Source organism: Stylophora pistillata, chromosome 9 (assembly GCF_964205215.1).
Source record: "Stylophora pistillata chromosome 9, jaStyPist1.2, whole genome shotgun sequence".
Classification (NCBI taxonomy): domain Eukaryota; kingdom Metazoa; phylum Cnidaria; class Anthozoa; order Scleractinia; family Pocilloporidae; genus Stylophora; species Stylophora pistillata.
In genome coordinates, this window is record NC_142527.1 from 18,468,238 (window position 1) to 18,485,941 (window position 17,704).

The window sequence follows — 17,704 nt, forward strand, 5'->3', positions numbered from 1 at the left end:
TTCTCTTATATCGAGGGCAACTTAAGTTGAGATTACAGCAACGGGTTGATCTATTATACGTATTAGAGCTTCTCATGAGTAAATCATTTATATATTCAGGGGTGTTGCCATTCAGCCTTTTGTAGGTTAAAGTGCATCGATTTACGTATGATTCAGCATACAAGGGAATCCGCTTTAAGGAGTTAAATAAGGCGACAGAATTCCGATCCCAATTGTGACCCGATGTTCCCCGATGCTACTTACTGTTTGTTTCGAAATGTTTTAGTAGTTCGACATTCACACTCGATACACAGTCGAGTTCTCACCTTTTGTGATTTCAGGCTTGTAAACACTACCACATTATGTTTTCAGCTCTTGCCGTGACACCACAAAAGACAGCGCTGAAGACGATAAACATCTCAATCATCTCGGGATTGAGCGTTTGCATAGATGTCTTAATAGCTGTGATCAGAATAAGAGCATTTTTCCGTTTGAATCAGTGATTTATGCCCAGTGGATCCGAAGATATAATTTTTTCAGTTCTTGTCGTGACACTACAAAAGATGATGAACATCTCAAAATCATGATGACCGACGCGTGATTTATATCACACTTTTCCTTACAGAAATAACTCAATGAAACCTTAAGGAAAATATTTTCTCTTTGGAAGGAGAGCATTTTACTGTGACTAACACCTAAGAGACCCGCTAAATTTTGCGAAGTGAGCAAGCTGCGAAATCATAGAGTGACCCTTTTTAATGGAATTAAAGAACGGTGGAACGGCAGGACAGAGGAACAGTGGAATGGCGGAATATCCTAAGACGCGGAATTACGGGATATCCTAGAACGCCAAATGCTTTGTTGTATAAAACAAAAGTCTAAAAAAGTGGATTTGCAATAAAAAGAGAAATTATTTATAATTAACAGGCAAAATTAAAAGGAGCACATTGTTATCAGGGAAATCATAAATATGTGAGAAGCACTGCATGTGAATACAAATCTCTCCAACACTACCTTCTTGCGTCATTACACAACCTTAATTTTTGTTCAATATGAAAATTTTGCTTCGACTTGTCTCGTCCTAGTCTCTCATGATTTCAAACGCGGTTTTCTGACTGCTAATAGGTCCGTAATCCCTCCTGACTCCCTCGGTGCCCGTTTTGTATCCAAGCTCTCTTTTCGGGAAAGACGCGGTAAATTAACGAGCCCAGAAAAGTACTTTTATTTGCCTTGTTTCATTTGAGATCAATAGTCTAAGATTCAAACACTTAAAATGACACGAAAAGGGACAGAATAATCTGGTTTTACGGGCTAAAACATAGGAAATTTATTATGGAATTAGATTTAAAAATATCACGTTGGGTCTGAAAGTTACCGGGACTTTCGAGAAACGGACCCCAGCTCTGGATTTCCTTTTTTTTTCTTATTTTTTCCTTACCTCAAATGCACCTTTTAACTTCAAATGTATTAACAGGGCGCTTTTATTTTTATACGAAAAAGTGGCCTGATACATGCTTTAGTTTAGCTATCAAAACTTGATACTGAAGAGGGAACCACCTCGTACCTTCTTACCTCACAAAACTCCCCCTACCGCTACACAGATCATTCTCGTTTTAATTTGAAGACAAGGGAGAGAAAAACAAAAGACACCTGAAACAGAATCCAAAGAAAAGAAATATGAAAAGGAAGAAAGAAGTACATAGAGATTACAAATAAGAACATTTAAGGCCGGTTATTTACGAAAAAGTCTAACTCAAACCACGGTTTTGTGCGTCTTCAGGCTTTAATTCTCTATTAGAGGGTTTATTTAATTAAATAAATGTCCTTCCACTGTTAGCTTAAACGCTGTTCACAAACATAAAAGCATCAGTTAAATTGTGGATTGTTTAGGATGCGGCTTTGTCAAAGAATTTTTAAACTTTGTTGAAATAATAAGACCTTAGAGTTTCGTATTGTGTTTTCGAAAACAGTCACCACATACCTTTTATATTTTCTTAAAAGGAGAGGAAGAGGAGAGGCCTAGAGTCAAATACGTGATTAGATTAACGTTATGGCCCTACAATGCGAGTCATTTTCGTGTGAAAAATTCTCGAGCGGAAAAAAAGTAAGATTATGTCTGGTTTTCGGAAGCAGCTTTATTTTTTATCTTATAAGTGCCCTTTACCCTATAAGTACCCTTTACCCGTTGGAAAGACCACCGTGACTGATAATGAGAGCCTCGGTATTCGCACGCTGTTTGTTTACAAAGGTTGTGTCCGTAGTAGATATTTACGTTGTCGAAATAGACATTCTTCAATTTATCATGTCGCGAAGCACAATCCTTGTGAGAGGATTTTTTCAGGAGATCGAAAGGCAGAAAACGTTGTCGAACCAGTTTTATCCTGTGATGACCATATTTTCTGGACCTAAACGCGTTGAGGAGGCTAGAGCTCAGCTCCCCAAACCCTGCTCCGCTGTCTATGAATGTCAACGCCATGATCACCCATTAGAGAACTCTTGAACACCTAAGTCATCTCTCTGTCCGTCTGAATAGGAAATGTTTATGTATGTAACCTGCAGAAGTAAAAAAATTGATAGATCACTGGTACATCAGGGTGCCTGAGGTATTTCATAAATAACACAAAGAGAATTCACTAGTTTGTGCATTCTGTAGAAGTCTTAACTCAGCTTACAGCGTTAGCTTGAATTGCCGGGCGACATGTCGAAAAAGTTTCAATTGGTGTCGCAGATAATCCGGAACTGCACCGGGTGTTCCTCGCTGCGCTTGTCTAGAAAACTTGCGTGGCTTATCCCTTAACCCTTTCACTACCAAGATGTCGATTCTCCTTACTGTCTGCGCACAATTCTTATTATGGGAGTTCGGAGAATTTAGTATTGGGTCAACTGTAAACGCCCTAATTGACATCTTTCTTTATTGTCGTCTCTTATCTGCTTGGTTTTGTATTGATATTGTTGGGAGAAAATTCTGTCATGGTTACTCATGGAATTCAAAGAGTTAACCAAACAGATGCAGAGTTGAAACAGTTCATACCATACCCACTTCAGTTTCCCGCGCTTCGATTCGTTTTCGTGTTTATGAATAATTTGTTTTTATCAACTGAATTCTTAAAACGCAGTTCACATCTATGATTTTCGAAAATTCACAGTCATTGATTCATTGCTTCACGGGTTCATTACGAACCAGCATAATGACCAGATCCCAGTTTGCTCGTTAGCTCGGTTGGTAGAGCACTGCACCGGTATTGCAGAGGTCATGAGTTCAAATACCGTACAGGCTTGAATTTTCATCAGGTCTTATTTTCATTACTGTTGAAGTAACGTTCATTATTGCGAATATCGCCTTCATATTCATGAGTCGATAATGTAAACTTCCTAGCGTAAAGAGCTTCTAAAACTGTCGTTTCGAGCGTTAGCCCTTCGTCAATACGAAGAGAGGAATTGTGGGTTGTGTGTCTATACGCAGAAAATGGAGTTACGCTATTGGCGTGAACATGGTAACGACAAGAGAATCTCTTGGTGGGGGAACCTCTTTGTGGGTAATCTTTTAGAATCTCTTGGTGGGGGAATCTCTTTGTGGGGAATCTTTTAGAATCTCTTGGTGGGGGAATCTCTTTGTGGGGAATCTTTTAGAATCTCTTGGTGGGGGAATCTCTTTGGGGGGAATCTTTTAGAATCTCTTGGTGGGGAAATCTCTTTGTGGGGAATCTTTTAGAATCTCTTGGTGGGGATCAAGAGCGCTGATAAATTTTTGCCGCAGACTGGGCATGGCATATGTTGCTTTGAATGATTGGGGAGATTAAACCGTATAGTTACTGGTTTGAATGCGTCCGTCTTTGTCATTGTTTTCCACGTCACGAAGGTGTTCTCGGGATCGGTCACCTAGTCTCCTCCCTGTTTCGCTAATGAATATCTTTCTGCAATAAGTGCAAGGGTTCTCATTGGCTCACTCTGAGATTTCCCATCTCTGATTGGTGGTTGCGGTAACATTGGTGTTGGTTTCTTGGCTAATTTAAAGCGAGAGTTTACTACTTCTAAGTTATCCATACCGAGGTCTCGTACAGGATTGAATGAAGTTTCGAATGGAGCTCTTTAAAAGTTGGGCGATCATACGGACTCTCTTGCCAGCACTGTAGCATAATGTCATATCTAAAGAAGAGGCAATGAAAGCAGAGTGGTTGCAGATTGAAATCATATGTCATCTGTTATGACTACACAAGCATGAATGCTAGAATGAAAGTGGTTACTTAGCATTCTAACATTTAAAATTGTTTCCAACAACATTCTTCATTGGAGGTGGTAAAGGGGGGGGTCAAGATCACGTTTCACGGAAGATAAATTGGTCTTTTCACAATTCACGGTCATTATTAATTACTGTCGAAACTACAACCAAAATCACTTTCTCATTTCACGGAGAATTATTTTGGAAAATCACGGTTCACAGCTGCTTATGAAATCACAATCCACGACAAAAAAACAAGCCGTTTCACATTTCACAGGAAGAAAAATGGGCCATTCACGAATCACGAAAATACGCTTTACCACCCTCTTCACTGAGGTGGCACTGCGAACGTCAAAAGCTAGGAGTGGCAGGCAAGCGTAAATAAAAATCGCTTGTTTTAACCCTTTACTCCCTGACATTAGTATGAGTGTTCTCCATACTGTTCTCTATACATTTCCTAAGAATCTGACAAGGAGAATTTGGTTATCAATCAAGAGTGTCTGTCGTTGTTGATCATTTCCTTTCTTCTCATGACCTTCATGTGTGATTCAGGGGGGGGGGGCAGGGGTTTCATGTGATTCAGGAAAGTGATAAAGGAAGGAGAAATTAGATATTAATCACTCTTAGAAGAATTCAAAGATGGAACAACTAATAGGTTATTCAAGTGCTTCATTCAATTTTTTTTTATGTCAGCCTTGCAAGCGGTATGTTTTTAAATGCCATATGAAAAGAGAACATTTTATGTAGCCTTGGCTAGCACAAATAATCGTTTTTTCGGCTTCTTTGTCAACTGATAAAGGACAAAACTCGGGTGTATGTTAACCAGAAAATTTCTATCAGTTGTGGTGCAAAGCCCACAGCCATAACGCCTCAAAGCTTTCATGTTAATCGAGTAACTTACAGTTGTTTAGAGCAGTGTGGGGGTTTGTCAAGTCTCATTCCGTCCTGTAGCAAGCTGCAAAGTTCTATAATGCCTGTAGTTCCGATGTAAGGACGCTCACCTGCAGCACAAAGTTCATTGTCAATCAAGGGTAACATCCTTCTTTATTCGATGGCCAGGAACTTATTCTCCAAATCTCTCTTCGAAGGATGCGATCGACATTGCTGATCAAACCAACATTCTGGCATATCAATTGAATCTATATTGTGACCTAACATGCCGACGAACCCTGCAGCCCAAAAGCAATCGCACGCAAAATCGAAAGCTCTAAAATTAGAATCTCCACGGGAAATTCAGTCAAATGTATATCGTTTCAAAGTGTCGTCTGCTACCTGATTTTGCTTTCATGTTAATGTGCCATCAAGATTTTAGGCATCAGAGCGATACTATGGTTAGGAAAGAGGCAAGATACTACTTTACTACGTCTTCACTCACCCAGGGTGACGATTTCCCAGAGAACGACACCAAATGACCAGCTGGAAAAAAAACATAATATCGTATTTTGGTTTCGAAAGTTACAAATTAGCGTCCTTTAGCTACACTGACTTAATTTAATCGCTCACGCTTTTGACCCTCATGCATGACTTTCTTACTAAAGCCATAATCAACAGTCTAACTATTTAGCATTGTTATGTTTGAGTGAGTCAAAAAAGTAACTGGCAGATCTAAGGGACCTAACATTATTTACAGGGAGGGGGGGCTGGTGGAAATGAGGGGGGGGACCAAAAATTTGTGTGCACATAGAAAGGGGGGACCAAATAAAATTCTGCAATATCAATACTAGCAAAACTGACTTTTTAATGTTTTAATTGGAGACTCTGATAAACAAAAGACTCAATCTCAATCTAAACAAATGGTTGACAATTGAAAGTCCTTAAAGTATTTCATCCTCAGATTTACTGCTTTCCCCTCTGTCACTTTCATCTCCCTGTGCATCACTTTTAAAAAGGTAGGATGGTATTCTTCAATTCTTCTGTAAGCATTTTCAGTGTCTTAGATTATTTTTTGAGTGCCAAGAGATTAATTCAAAGAATCATGGGGGGGGGGGGGAACCAATAAAAAGTGTGTCCCCAATAAAGGGAAGACTTAAAGTTTTTGAGAAGTTTGTTTCTCCTTTCCACCAGCCCCCCCCCCCCCTGTAAATAATGTTAGATCCCTAATGATGCAGTTACCAGAATTAGTTTCATTTGGTTGTGTTGTGCTCGTTTGTTTGTTTCCTTTTTTCATAATTGAACGTGTAAAAACACCTTCATTTTGAACCTGATGAAGGTGAACGAAATAGTCCTGATTCGAGACAGAGTTTACTACTGGAGTCGCAAACCCGTGAACACTAAGATTTGATTCTGACAAATCAATTGTGTTCTGAGCAATTATAAAAATAATAGGAAGACAGCCAGAATCACCAAAACCCAAATGCAAATAAGCGTTGCTCATTCATGTGAGTCAATTTTTCTCGCGCCTTTCGACGTTTTCCTTGGAACACGATAACATTTAAAGAGCAGTGCACTTTCATTATTAAAACAATTTTCAAAGTTTTAAAATAAGCCGTTACTCACACATCAGACATCGTGGTGTAGATTCCTCTAAAACCCTCTAATGACATCCATAGCCACGGGATTTTGCCCTGTAATTTTGCGTTGGAGAATGTAAGCGAGGCCTAACCTTCATTATCTATATTTTTGAACATGACGGTAAGTTGTTATTGTTGTTGTTGTTTTTTTAATAGACAGAAGAAATGATAAGTCTTAAAGAAATTGAAAAAACTGACATAACCGCTCATGTACCTCGGTACACTTGATGTACACTCCATCTCGTGAAATGTCACGTGACATTCCGAAATCAGCCACCTTGGCTACCAGTCCCTTGCCGATCAAAATGTTTCGAGCAGCCAAGTCTCTATGAACACACTAAAGCCATGACAAATGAAAGACACAGGAGGTCAACTGAAGCGTAAGTGTGTTTCAAAACTTTAACTTAGAATCGTGGAAACGAGACATATATGTCTTCGTAACGAACAAGCATGCCGCATGCCATGCGGAGTCCGGAAACAAAGTCCAGGTTTAAAAGTTAGGTACTCTGGCTGATCAGAACCTGGCCATTGCAAGAAACTGCTATACTCTTTCAAATTGCGGCGATACAAGTAATTCTTTTTCGGAGCATTAAATGAAACCAGCGTTACTTTTTACGAACGCGCGGTTGCACGAAATATTTAATTTCACAAAACTATGGTAAACTCTCAAGGTCGTAGAAAAGAATACAACTGAACACGAAAGGTGTTACATGCACTCACCAATTTGCTTTCTAAGTGGCGCATTCCGTTTGAAACATCTGAAGCAATTTGTAGCAGTTCCCTCTCGGACAATTTTGACCAGATGTTGACATAATTTGTATCTAACGCCCTGACAGGAATTCGACTGTCATGCAATATCTGATCAAGACTTCCCCCCGGTACAAATTCAACAACCACATATAAGGGTTCTAGGAACAGAAACAAATGCATTATCGACAAATATCAATAAGATTTACCGTAGGTACGTTTACCACACTTAGTCACTCATTCATTCATTTATATTCAATTATTTATATTTATTGAGAGAAATTTGGTTTACAGGTCACTTTAATTAAACTCGATCCGATCTTTATTCATTTAACTTTTCGTGATGTCTATTTTCTCGATCAAACTCTGTCGCTCTACAAGGGTAAACGCAATCATATCTGATAAGTCACTGCTACAACTTTAAATCATTGTATTCATAGCCGAAATAAGCTTACTTACGTACATATGGAATGGTATATGAACATAACAAGAGTTAAACAAAGCAGTTCTTGCCTATAAAGCTTTATTAGCCTACATTACCTTCAAATGAGCAGGCCCCAACAAGACTCACTATGTTTGAATGGCGACCGACTTTCCGGAGATTTTCTAACTCGTGGATCAGACCGATTCGCTGCTTTTCGTCAGTGTTATCTGCTGAAAAAAGAGCAGAAAAAACGAAGATAAAAAAGGAAAAAATATAAGTCAATCTAGCAGAAATTCACGAAAGGTTTTCCTCTTTTTCTGAGTATAGTCTATTTAAAAGGTTAACCTTCAGAACTGTCTAAATTGCGACCGATTGTATGTAATGGGTTACCAAAGTGTGTCCATCCCATAGAGTATGTGCGGCCAAAACACACAGCTGATTATACAGACAATTTTTATGCGTAAACATATCATACCGAAGGTCTTGAGCCCAAGTGTCCCCCTATTAGTAGACCACTTGTGGTCAACTAGAAGATTTGACACGATAACAAAGTTACTGACTGACTGACTTGAACGTACTTGTTATAAGCACTTAGGTTCGCGTAAGTTTGGAGGGCGAACTATCACCGATAACTTTTCATTTTGTCCAACCTTTCAACATTTTGACAGCAACAGGCAGTTTCTGTCCATCTCTCCTTGTATAGATTCCTTTTCTCACGACCCCAAACTCTCCTTCACCAAGTTTCTTTTCTGTTATTTTCAGTCTTTCTCGAGGAAGTTCCCAATTTCGATCACTTCCCATTTGCTCTAGATATGTCTCATTATCAACTACCAATACTTCGTCTATGATCGCGCGGGGTATCGGTCTATCTAGCTGTCCTGTAGAAAATTGCCGGCCAAGACTTCTTAAATGGTTGATTATGTCTGTCGTAACTTCAGCCATGTGAATATCATTTTCAACGATCTTCCCCTACAAATAAAAAGAGAATTGAAAGAGAGCTTTCAAGAGCGCCACTCAGAACAGTCGTGATCTAATGAAAACACGAAGTAGCCACGTCAAAATTTAGAAATCAAAGCAAATACACCATAATATGCAAGTATACCTTGTTTAAATTCTTTCTTCTCTTCCGTCTGATTTGTTTTGCAAAAATAACAATGAACGTAATGAATACGGCTAATCCAAGTATACCGACGAATCCCCAGATTATTTTGAAAGGAATTCTGGAGGCTGATTCTTCTATGAAACAAAAAAAATATATGATCGACGGGTTTTCGATGATTTCAACCCCAGGGAGAAAAACGTAACAATCAAGCCCCTCATTTTCATATACGGTTATTCTTACAAGCAATTTATTGATTAATAGATTTATAATAAAGATTGAAAAATGCATAAATGAACAAAGCCGAAAGCGAGTGAGTCAAAAGAAGATCCAAGAAACAAGGTGCATGATTAAAGACAATTATAAACACCGCGAACAACGACACATTTTCTGTCGTCCAAAGCCTATACTTTTAGAATCAGTCGATGGGGGTGAAGTTCGGAAAATGAGCCGATCATATTCTTAATTTTCGCTCATCAAATATTTTCGATTAAGCTGGGTTTGTGTGGCCTTCGGACTAGAGCTTGTATTGCATTGTTATGGTTTCTTATCTAAAAAGCGACTGAGACTATCCCTAGAACTCAGGTCCTGTGTGTTGCACTGGCCCATCTCGGGTAAACGACAGCATGGATTCATTAGGTTTCCCTGGCAGTTCGCTGGTTAATTCCCATTGCCACTGAGAGAGAGTAGTGTCGGTAACACAACATAAATACCGTATTTATTCGATTAAGCGCCCAACCTCGAATAAGCGCCCAACCTGAAGGTAGAAAAAGTTAATAAGTGCCCAGCCTCCAATAAGCGCCCACCCCCACCACCCTACTCCCAAGAGTACTTTTTAAGCGCCCAACCTCTAATAAGCGCCCATCTCCCCTCCCCCCCCAAAAGAATAATAAAATACGACGGTGACATTGAAGCTGATTGAGAATTATGATAGCTAAAAGAGACTTCTGCAAGGACCAAACAATGAGTTGTTAGTCCTGGGCATAAACCGAACAATAAACAGTTTTTATATGCTTTAATATTTTGTCATGTTTTGTTCTTATTTATTGTTTTGTTACAAAATAAATTTTTTACTTACTGAAAATGGTGAAAATTCAATAAGCGCTCAGCCTCGAATAAGCACCCACCTCGAATAAGCGCCCAACCTGAAAGTCCAAAAATTAACTAAGCGCCCTGTGCGCTTAATCGAATAAATACGGTACAACCAGTCAGGTCTCGAATCCAGACCCTTTTGCGCGAGTGTCAAACACATTGACAATGATGCCACAGCATCTGTTATAGGCTATGACACAGAACTAACGCTCCAAAAGAGGATGAAAGAAAGAAAGAAAAGGGAAGGAAAAAGGAAAGGAAATACATGACGGATTTACGTGGAGAGAACATTTAGCAAGTGCACTCGAGATAAATCTTCAGGATCATGATGCAAACTAAATCCAAACAAAGGAAATTGCAACGCGGCTACCACGGTGTTTACCTACTAAAGGTCTTTCAGTTGATAGTAATTCTCGTGTAAACAACGTGGATTGAGTAAAGTTAGTTGTCGGCCAAGATCTTGTCATGACTTGTCCTCTATTTGATTTGGTGTTTTCTGCTGATGCAACAGTTGTTGATGCTAAAAAAAGAATCAGCAGAAAATTATGATTACAGCGTGTTTACATTTTTAGTGAGTTATTCACGTGGATATCAAAGTTCGCACTATCCCCACGATCGTTGTTCACGGTGGCATTCTGTTTGGTCCCACAGACGGGGCAAAACTGTAACTGGAAAGTGCTTATAAAAGAAAGGTACTACATTAATTTACTGCACGTTCATATTTGTAACTTCCACCAACCAGACAATTCAAGACTCTATTTATAAACAGCCTGTTTTACAATTTCAGGTTTTTTTTTTCTGTATTTTACTATATTCACAGAACAATACATTAAAAGAAAATTTGATCCCTAAAAATTTGAACCGCAAAATCCGCAGCAGTGCCGTTCATTTTCCGAGAGCCTCTTACGAGAAAAGTGAGTGCGTACTTGTGTTCATTCTCCCAGCTTCTGTTGGGGAAGACGTTGTTTGTGCCACTCGATTGTCCACAGTCCTGTGTGGCGTTACGGGATCTGTTGTCGACTCTAAAATGAAAGAAGGAACAGAAGTGCTTCTCTCTCCTTCCTCTGCTATGGAAGCCGAAAAGGGACAATCCAGAAATATTTTTCAAATCCCGAAAAATATTTCAAATCGCAATATTTATTTTGAACTCACTGTCGAAAAGTTTGACAAATCCAAAGATATTTTGCAAATCCAAAAAAATATTTAGAAATCCAAAAAAGTTTTTTCAAAATCCGAAAATATTTTGCGAATCCATAAAAATATTTTGTCACGTGCTATTTGCGCCAGCAGTCACCCAGCGTTACACCGGCGTTTTCTTGCCATATTCCGCATCATCCCGCATACAAAATGGCGAAGGAACGAGGATAGAACATGTTCTGTCATAAATGTGGAAGAGAATGTGGGAACAATGAAACATTCTGCCGTTGTTGTGGGACACTAAAATGGCGTGAAGAGGAAAGCGTGTTGTCCAGCTCGGGAGACGAAAGATTGTCTATAGAACATTACTTTAATAAGGGATTTCGTTACGAAACCATTGTTCACTTTCTGGCAGAATACCATGGGATTTCAATGAACGTGAGCACTTTGAAGAGAAGGCTACGTCACTATGGGTTACAAAGAAGAAACCACCTTCATTCAGAACACACTGTTCGGGAAATAGTTAGACGAGAAATTGTTGTAAAATGGGGTTGACAGACCTACACGACTCCCCAGCGCGTGTTTAGAGTAGCCTATTCAAAGTTTGGCCCCATTGAGTATGTCTTTGGGCGACTGTCCTCTTTTGTAAGATACGAGAAACGGACTTTTGTATATTTCGTTGAGTAGTGGTTGTGTTTCTATTAAATGCCAGTGTCTCATGATAATTTGCTTTAGGTTTGGCACTGATGGTTGGTATTGTGTAACACAAAAGGCAAGATTCGTTAGTTCGTCTTTTGTTTCTGTTGAAGAGCTAATTTCCTGTTTTTTAATTCACTTCTGAGAGGGTTATGCTAATGAGGTCCTCTCGGTAGCCTCTCTTTAGGAAATGCCCTTCATTTGTAATTTTCTCCTCAAATATTGTTTGAGAGGAGTTTGTTCTTAGAAGTCTAAGGGTCTCCCCTTTTATGAAGTCTCCTTTAATTCCTTGTGGGTGACAGGAACTATAGTGTGTATACTGAAATGTCTCAGTTTGTTCAAAATGAGTACGCACATCAGGGATTGCGTCTTTTTTGAATCGTTCGCCTTTGTAGATGTACAGCTATTTTTTTCACTGTCTCGATCGTTAAGTTGTCTTGATTGCTTTCAGCTTGCGCCACGCGCTCTGATTCGATCGTACTACAGTTCTTAGTGTTCCCATTTAACACAAAATTGTTTTGGATCTCAAAATATTTTTTTGGATTTGCAAAATATTTTCGGATTTGAAAAAATTTTTTTGGATTTGAAAAAATTTTTTTGGATTCGCAAAATATTTTCGGATTTTGAAAAAATTTTTTTGGATTTCTAAATATTTTCTTGGAATTGCAAAATATCTTTGGATTTGTCAAACTTTTCGACAGTAAGTTTAAAATAAATATTGCGATTTGAAATATTTTACGGGATTTGAAAAATATTTTTGGATTGTCCCTTTTCGGCTTCCGAACTCTGCAATCCACCATGGTGGTAAGTACCATTAAAAAAAAGGAATTTGAGTCGACATGTTTTACCATATTCATAAAAGAATACATTAAAAGAAAATTTGAACCCTAAAAATTTGAACCGCAAAATCTGCAGCAGTGCAGTTCATTTCCGAGAGCCTCTTACGAGAAAAGTGAGTGCATACCTGTATGCATTCTCCCAGCTTGTGATGAGGAAGACATTATTTGTGACACTCGACTGTCCACAGTCCTATGTGGCGTTACGGGCTCTGTTGTTGACTCTAAAGTGGAAGAAGGAATACAAAGGTAAGGTCATTTCAGTGTCCCCCTTTTTTGTTCTTACCATTTTAACGTCATCTGTGATCTGTTACTGAACAGACGTACGGCAACATGGATTCTACTTGTCAATCAAACTTTTTGGGTTAATAACGCATGCGCAATCGTTCATTGTCACGACAGTCCCAATATTTCAAGAAAATGATGTGAAAGGGACTGTTTAAAGATCATGAAATGTTTGAAGACCTGGACGCCGAAGTTGTTTAAAGATAAAGGGCTAATAAGACATCTCAGTCAACCAATTTCGTGCAGCGTATAAAGTTTGAATAATTGGGACAATTAAAACAAAATTAACAATTCTATCAATGTAACATAAATTTTTACATTTGAGAATTTCTCACCTTCTGAAGGTAACCCATTGCCACAATATCGCAATGCACAAATAAGTACTGGCCTCAATTTGTAAACGTAAAACTTTCCACAATTGCGAACTTTGATGAAAGTTGAAAACAAACAGCAATCACCTCTCAAGTCAGTTGACCAATGGAAACACACTCTGCGTTCAACAGCACCTTCAGCTAAAGTAGGATGAGCCCCACTGAGCCAGCCAGGAGCAAAAGTAGCACAACGTTTTTTGCTGACACAGTGTTCAGGCATTTTAAAGCCAGCCTCTCCACTGAATCTGTACCATCCAGAAAGTGCTCTGTCACAAAGGTACATGAAGGTATTCGGCTCGTATGTTGCCGCCCTGTTTGATTCGTTCAGTAACTTGTAAGTGGAACATTCTAGAAAAGAAAGCGAAGTTTGAGAAAATGGTGGTAAGTGGAAAATGAGAGTTAGAACGCCTATTTTAAGGTCCATTTGAAAGTCGAAAAACATGATTCTTTGAAAAGCAATTGTCCGATATTGAGTAATATTACGGTCCCAACTGAGCAGGGTTTTAAATTTGCGTAACCGTTGAGTTTTCTCTCAACTTGTAGATTCATAATAGACCATCTATTAATGCTAAGATATTCTCGAATTCTTGCATCAAAACCTCTACCCCTCCTCTCATGTGTCAGAGGGGATGTAAGTTAGCTTTCGTTCCTTAGAGTGAAATTGCAAACAGTGGCTATTACCAGAAACATTTCAGCTGTGGCCGATTACCAGCAATCACTAGAGGGAAGATTGAGCCAAGAATTACATAAAATCATATCTTGTTACCAGGTGTTAAAAACTACTATAAGCACCATTCGCCCTCAGAGTTCGCGGCGGGAGGCCTAATTGCTATTTGCTAAATTGACTTGCACCTCAGTGATTCGATTTAGCGCCCGGGGCGCCTATTCAATTTTGGTACCTCAAGTGGGGGCGCTTATTCAAGAGAGGGCGCTTATTTTGTTTTTATTTTGTTTTTTTCGTTTTTGAGAAACAGCAAATCTAGATTGTGTGAAACAAGCTTTGAAATTATATTGAAAAGAATCAAGAAGACCGAAAAACGAAATTGGAACATTCACGGCAAAAACACTGAACTAGTCAAACAATTGTCACAAGATTTTAATACGAGATCATTCGTTGGGAGGAACTGTTGTACTCTGATCACATGGACATAATTGTTGAGAGAGTGAGACAAAGACCTCAGTCTCGGTAACGAGGCCTCAAGATGGACCATGGTTCATCTCAATGTGCATGGGCACTAACAGTGCCGTCACTGAAACGGAGTTAGGGTGCTTATTGGAATGGGAACACTTACTCAATGAGACAATTATTAACAAAAAGCCAAATTCGAGAGGGGGGGCGCTTATTAGAGAGGGAGAGCTCATTGGAACGAGTGCGCGAAAGCGAATCGTTATGGTAATCCTGAAATTCGCAAAACTACCTTGCTCTGAGTATGATCCGTTGCCACAGTAACGCAAGTCACACTGGGGTGTCTTCTTAAGCTTGTAAACATAAAACCCTCCACAATTTCGGACAAGGACATCTGTAGACCATTTACAGCAGTTACCGCTGGGTGAATGGAAGCACACTTTCCTTTTGACAGCTCCATCTTCCACCATGGGGTGTGTTCCGTTTAGCCATCCTGGTACAATTGTGCCACAGTGTCTTAAGTCAACACAAGATTCTGGCATTTGTTGCCCAGCCTCTCCTCCAAATCTGTACCAACCAGTTGTTAATGTTCTGTCGCACAGGGATCTTTTACCTCTGTAAAACGTCTGCGCCCTGTTTGACTCATTGAGAAAACTGTAATTTGAACATTCTGCAAGATAGAGTGCATTTCGATCGGGTGTCGTAATACCAAAATCAAAGTCATCACACCAGCTAGTCAGATAGAGGGGAGACATCACAAAGAGCCAGTGAGAGTGCAAAGTCAAAACGAGACCACTGTCTAAAGCGCGGGAAAATGCCAGTGTTGAAGTCGCCTCAGGGTTAAGTTTTGTATCCGATTAGCTGAGAGAGTGACATAGTGTTCTGAACTGATCACAGAGCGAAGTAAAGCGAACCCGAATCAATTTCAGATTACTTCCGACACTCATGGAAAATTGCTCTATTTGAGGATAATAATAATAGTAATTAAAAATTTATAACGCGCCTTTTCCGTGATGCAGATATGATCAAAAGCGCGGTACAATGCTAAGGTAAAGAAAGTTAAAAATTGAAATAAAAACTCTTGGTACGTAACACGTTGAGGATTAAAGTATTCTCGACTTTTAAGCTTCGCTTGTCGCTTCTGAACGCATTCGAATTATGTATAATTTCGAATACACTCTCTGATATTTGCCAAAAAAGCGTCTCTAAGAGAAAATAACGGTCCCATTATGTCCTCTTGCATTTTTTTTTTCTCTTGGCGTTTCATAATGCACTAAGATTAACTTTGCGTAAATCTAACCGGTTCCAACCTTATTGCTTATTCGCAAGACGAAGCGAGCAGAATTTTGATTCTGAATATGGCAGTCTGTTTGTCGCGAGGAGCTCTTATCTCTGAAAATCTCAGCAAAAGCTTTGCTTTGAACAGTTTAATCATGGGAAAGATCTTCACTTAACCCCGTATTACACTGAACAAAAGCAGTATTCCCAAGGGTGAATTATTGTTTTCGTCGGGGGATATGGAGCGGGGGCTAGCTCCCCCCACCCCCCTCTGCCACTGTGACAAGTAATGTGTTATGTTGTTTCTTTTTTTTTTCTCGTTTTTCTGATCCTCCCCAGCCTCCCCCAAAAACGGATGTGGCTTACGCATTACATATTCTAATTTCTACAAGATTTTGTTTCCACTCAGGCTTTCGAACCATGATTTGACTTCCCAAATACGGTTTGTCTGGTCTCGGCTAAATTACGGATTTTTTTTCAAAGTACCCGATAATGAAATCTTTCACTTCAAACCTATTTTAAGGAAGGAGTCCTCGTTTTATTTTCAATCAAAAGAAAAATGTTGTTTCATAGCATGATCACAGCTAGAAATGACTTCCAACCGGAACGGTCGACAATATCATTGTTCGTGGAAAACTATCCTACACGGAAAAATTATTTGACAGTTAACACGAATAAAATTTTCGATCAACATGTGTCAATATCTTCAATATTCTCCGGCTGTAGGTGGGAGTGAGGTTCGCTTTTGACAGATTAGGAAATATCAGCTAATTTATATGCAACGTGAACATAAATTTCACTAAATAAAGAGGAAATCACGGTAGACATGACACAAAGACAAGACTCACATCAGCCAAGCTTATTGTTGCCATACGACTGAAAACCTCGACATATCAACATATGATATGGCATATCAAAAACAAAATAACTTTCCTGAAAGTCAAATTATCCGAAGATACAAATGAGTGAATGTGCTGACAGAGCTAAATAGCTCATTACATTTGCTTGAAGATTGAGCGCTAGCAATCAGTCAGGTTAATTAGCTCCGAAATGGAACGGACTTAAATTTCGGCGCAGTTGGCTGAAATGTTTGCCCATCATGAAACCATGAAATCTCGTCTGATTATCCGAGAGATTGTGAAAACTGATTAAAATCATCTGCAACATTAGTTGACTCTCGCAGCTCCTGACATCCATCCATGCGCAAAGCGGAATCCATATGAAAGCAGCAAATAAGGTGATACAAACTCAAGATATTTATCTTACCATCGTTCCCGTGTACTTGTACGCTGAAACAGAGAAAAAGACCACAGATAATTAAGGTTTGTAACTCTTTTGCCATCCTTCAGACTGCGTCACCAGTCTGGTCGATCATCCACGTGATTCCGGAAATTGAAAGCAAAATTAATATTTGACCATCTTTATCATGTCTAAACAGGGCGTTGACAATTCCCTGTTATCCTCGGCTGCTCATATAGTAATTTAGTGCCCTGAGTGCAGGGTTTCAACTCCCCAATAAACCTATTACCACATGCAATTTCGCCTCAGAACGTACGTTGCTGCTCGCTGCTTTCGGTTGATAGCCGCAAACGATAGAAATAAACAACAGCAATCTCGTCGGTTTTAATTGAAATGAGTAACTGAACCAACGGTAAGTCTAAGAAGTAAACGCAGATGCTAGAATGATGTTTCACTTTTTATTATTTAGTTTGTGGTAACACATGGTGAACTTTGATTGTTTGATGATGTTTCACTTTGTATTACTTAATTTGTGGTAACACATGGTGAACTCTGATTGTTTGACGCGTGAGGTAACATGCGACCCGTTATTTCCGTATGCACATCCGGCATAGGGTAAAATAAAGACTGGACTGGACTACTTTTTGGACGTTTTTTTTTTTTACA

The 17,704-nt window shown here is 39.2% G+C and overlaps 1 protein-coding gene across 5 annotated transcripts; it reads right to left on the reverse strand.

Annotated features, from left to right (window-relative positions):
* Positions 1–2,089: 2,089 nt before the first annotated feature.
* On the reverse strand, positions 2,090–17,238 carry LOC111322331 (fibroblast growth factor receptor-like). 5 transcript variants are annotated; one of them, XM_088732739.1, is made up of 16 exons: positions 17,066–17,238; positions 14,814–15,191; positions 13,483–13,743; positions 12,868–12,963; positions 10,997–11,092; positions 10,453–10,590; positions 8,982–9,115; positions 8,530–8,848; positions 7,996–8,109; positions 7,429–7,616; positions 6,923–7,045; positions 6,695–6,762; positions 5,574–5,614; positions 5,100–5,199; positions 4,026–4,125; positions 2,090–2,532 (listed from the first exon to the last, which is right to left on the reverse strand). In XM_088732739.1, exons 1-16 carry the CDS (start codon positions 17,139–17,141, stop codon positions 2,458–2,460), a joined length of 2,307 nt encoding a protein of 768 aa, XP_088588865.1. In that variant the 5' UTR covers positions 17,142–17,238; the 3' UTR covers positions 2,090–2,457. The 5 variants fall into 5 exon arrangements, with proteins under 5 accessions (XP_088588865.1, XP_088588863.1, XP_022781145.2 ...); XM_088732737.1 differs by having other exon boundaries at positions 8,982–9,112; positions 13,360–13,743; XM_022925410.2 differs by having other exon boundaries at positions 7,996–8,106; positions 13,360–13,743; positions 17,066–17,237.
* Positions 17,239–17,704: the final 466 nt, after the last annotated feature.

Coding starts and splice junctions, on each gene's coding strand:
- LOC111322331 (XM_088732736.1), bottom strand. CDS start 17,141: ATGGCAAAAGAGTTACAAACCTTAATTATCTGTGGTCTTTTTCTCTGT. Junction 8,849..8,981: donor GAAGAAAGAATTTAAACAAG/GTATACTTGCAT, acceptor TTTTATTTGTAG/GGGAAGATCGTTGAAAATGA. Junction 5,200..5,573: donor CTGGGAAATCGTCACCCTGG/GTGAGTGAAGAC, acceptor TTTGTGCTGCAG/GTGAGCGTCCTTACATCGGA.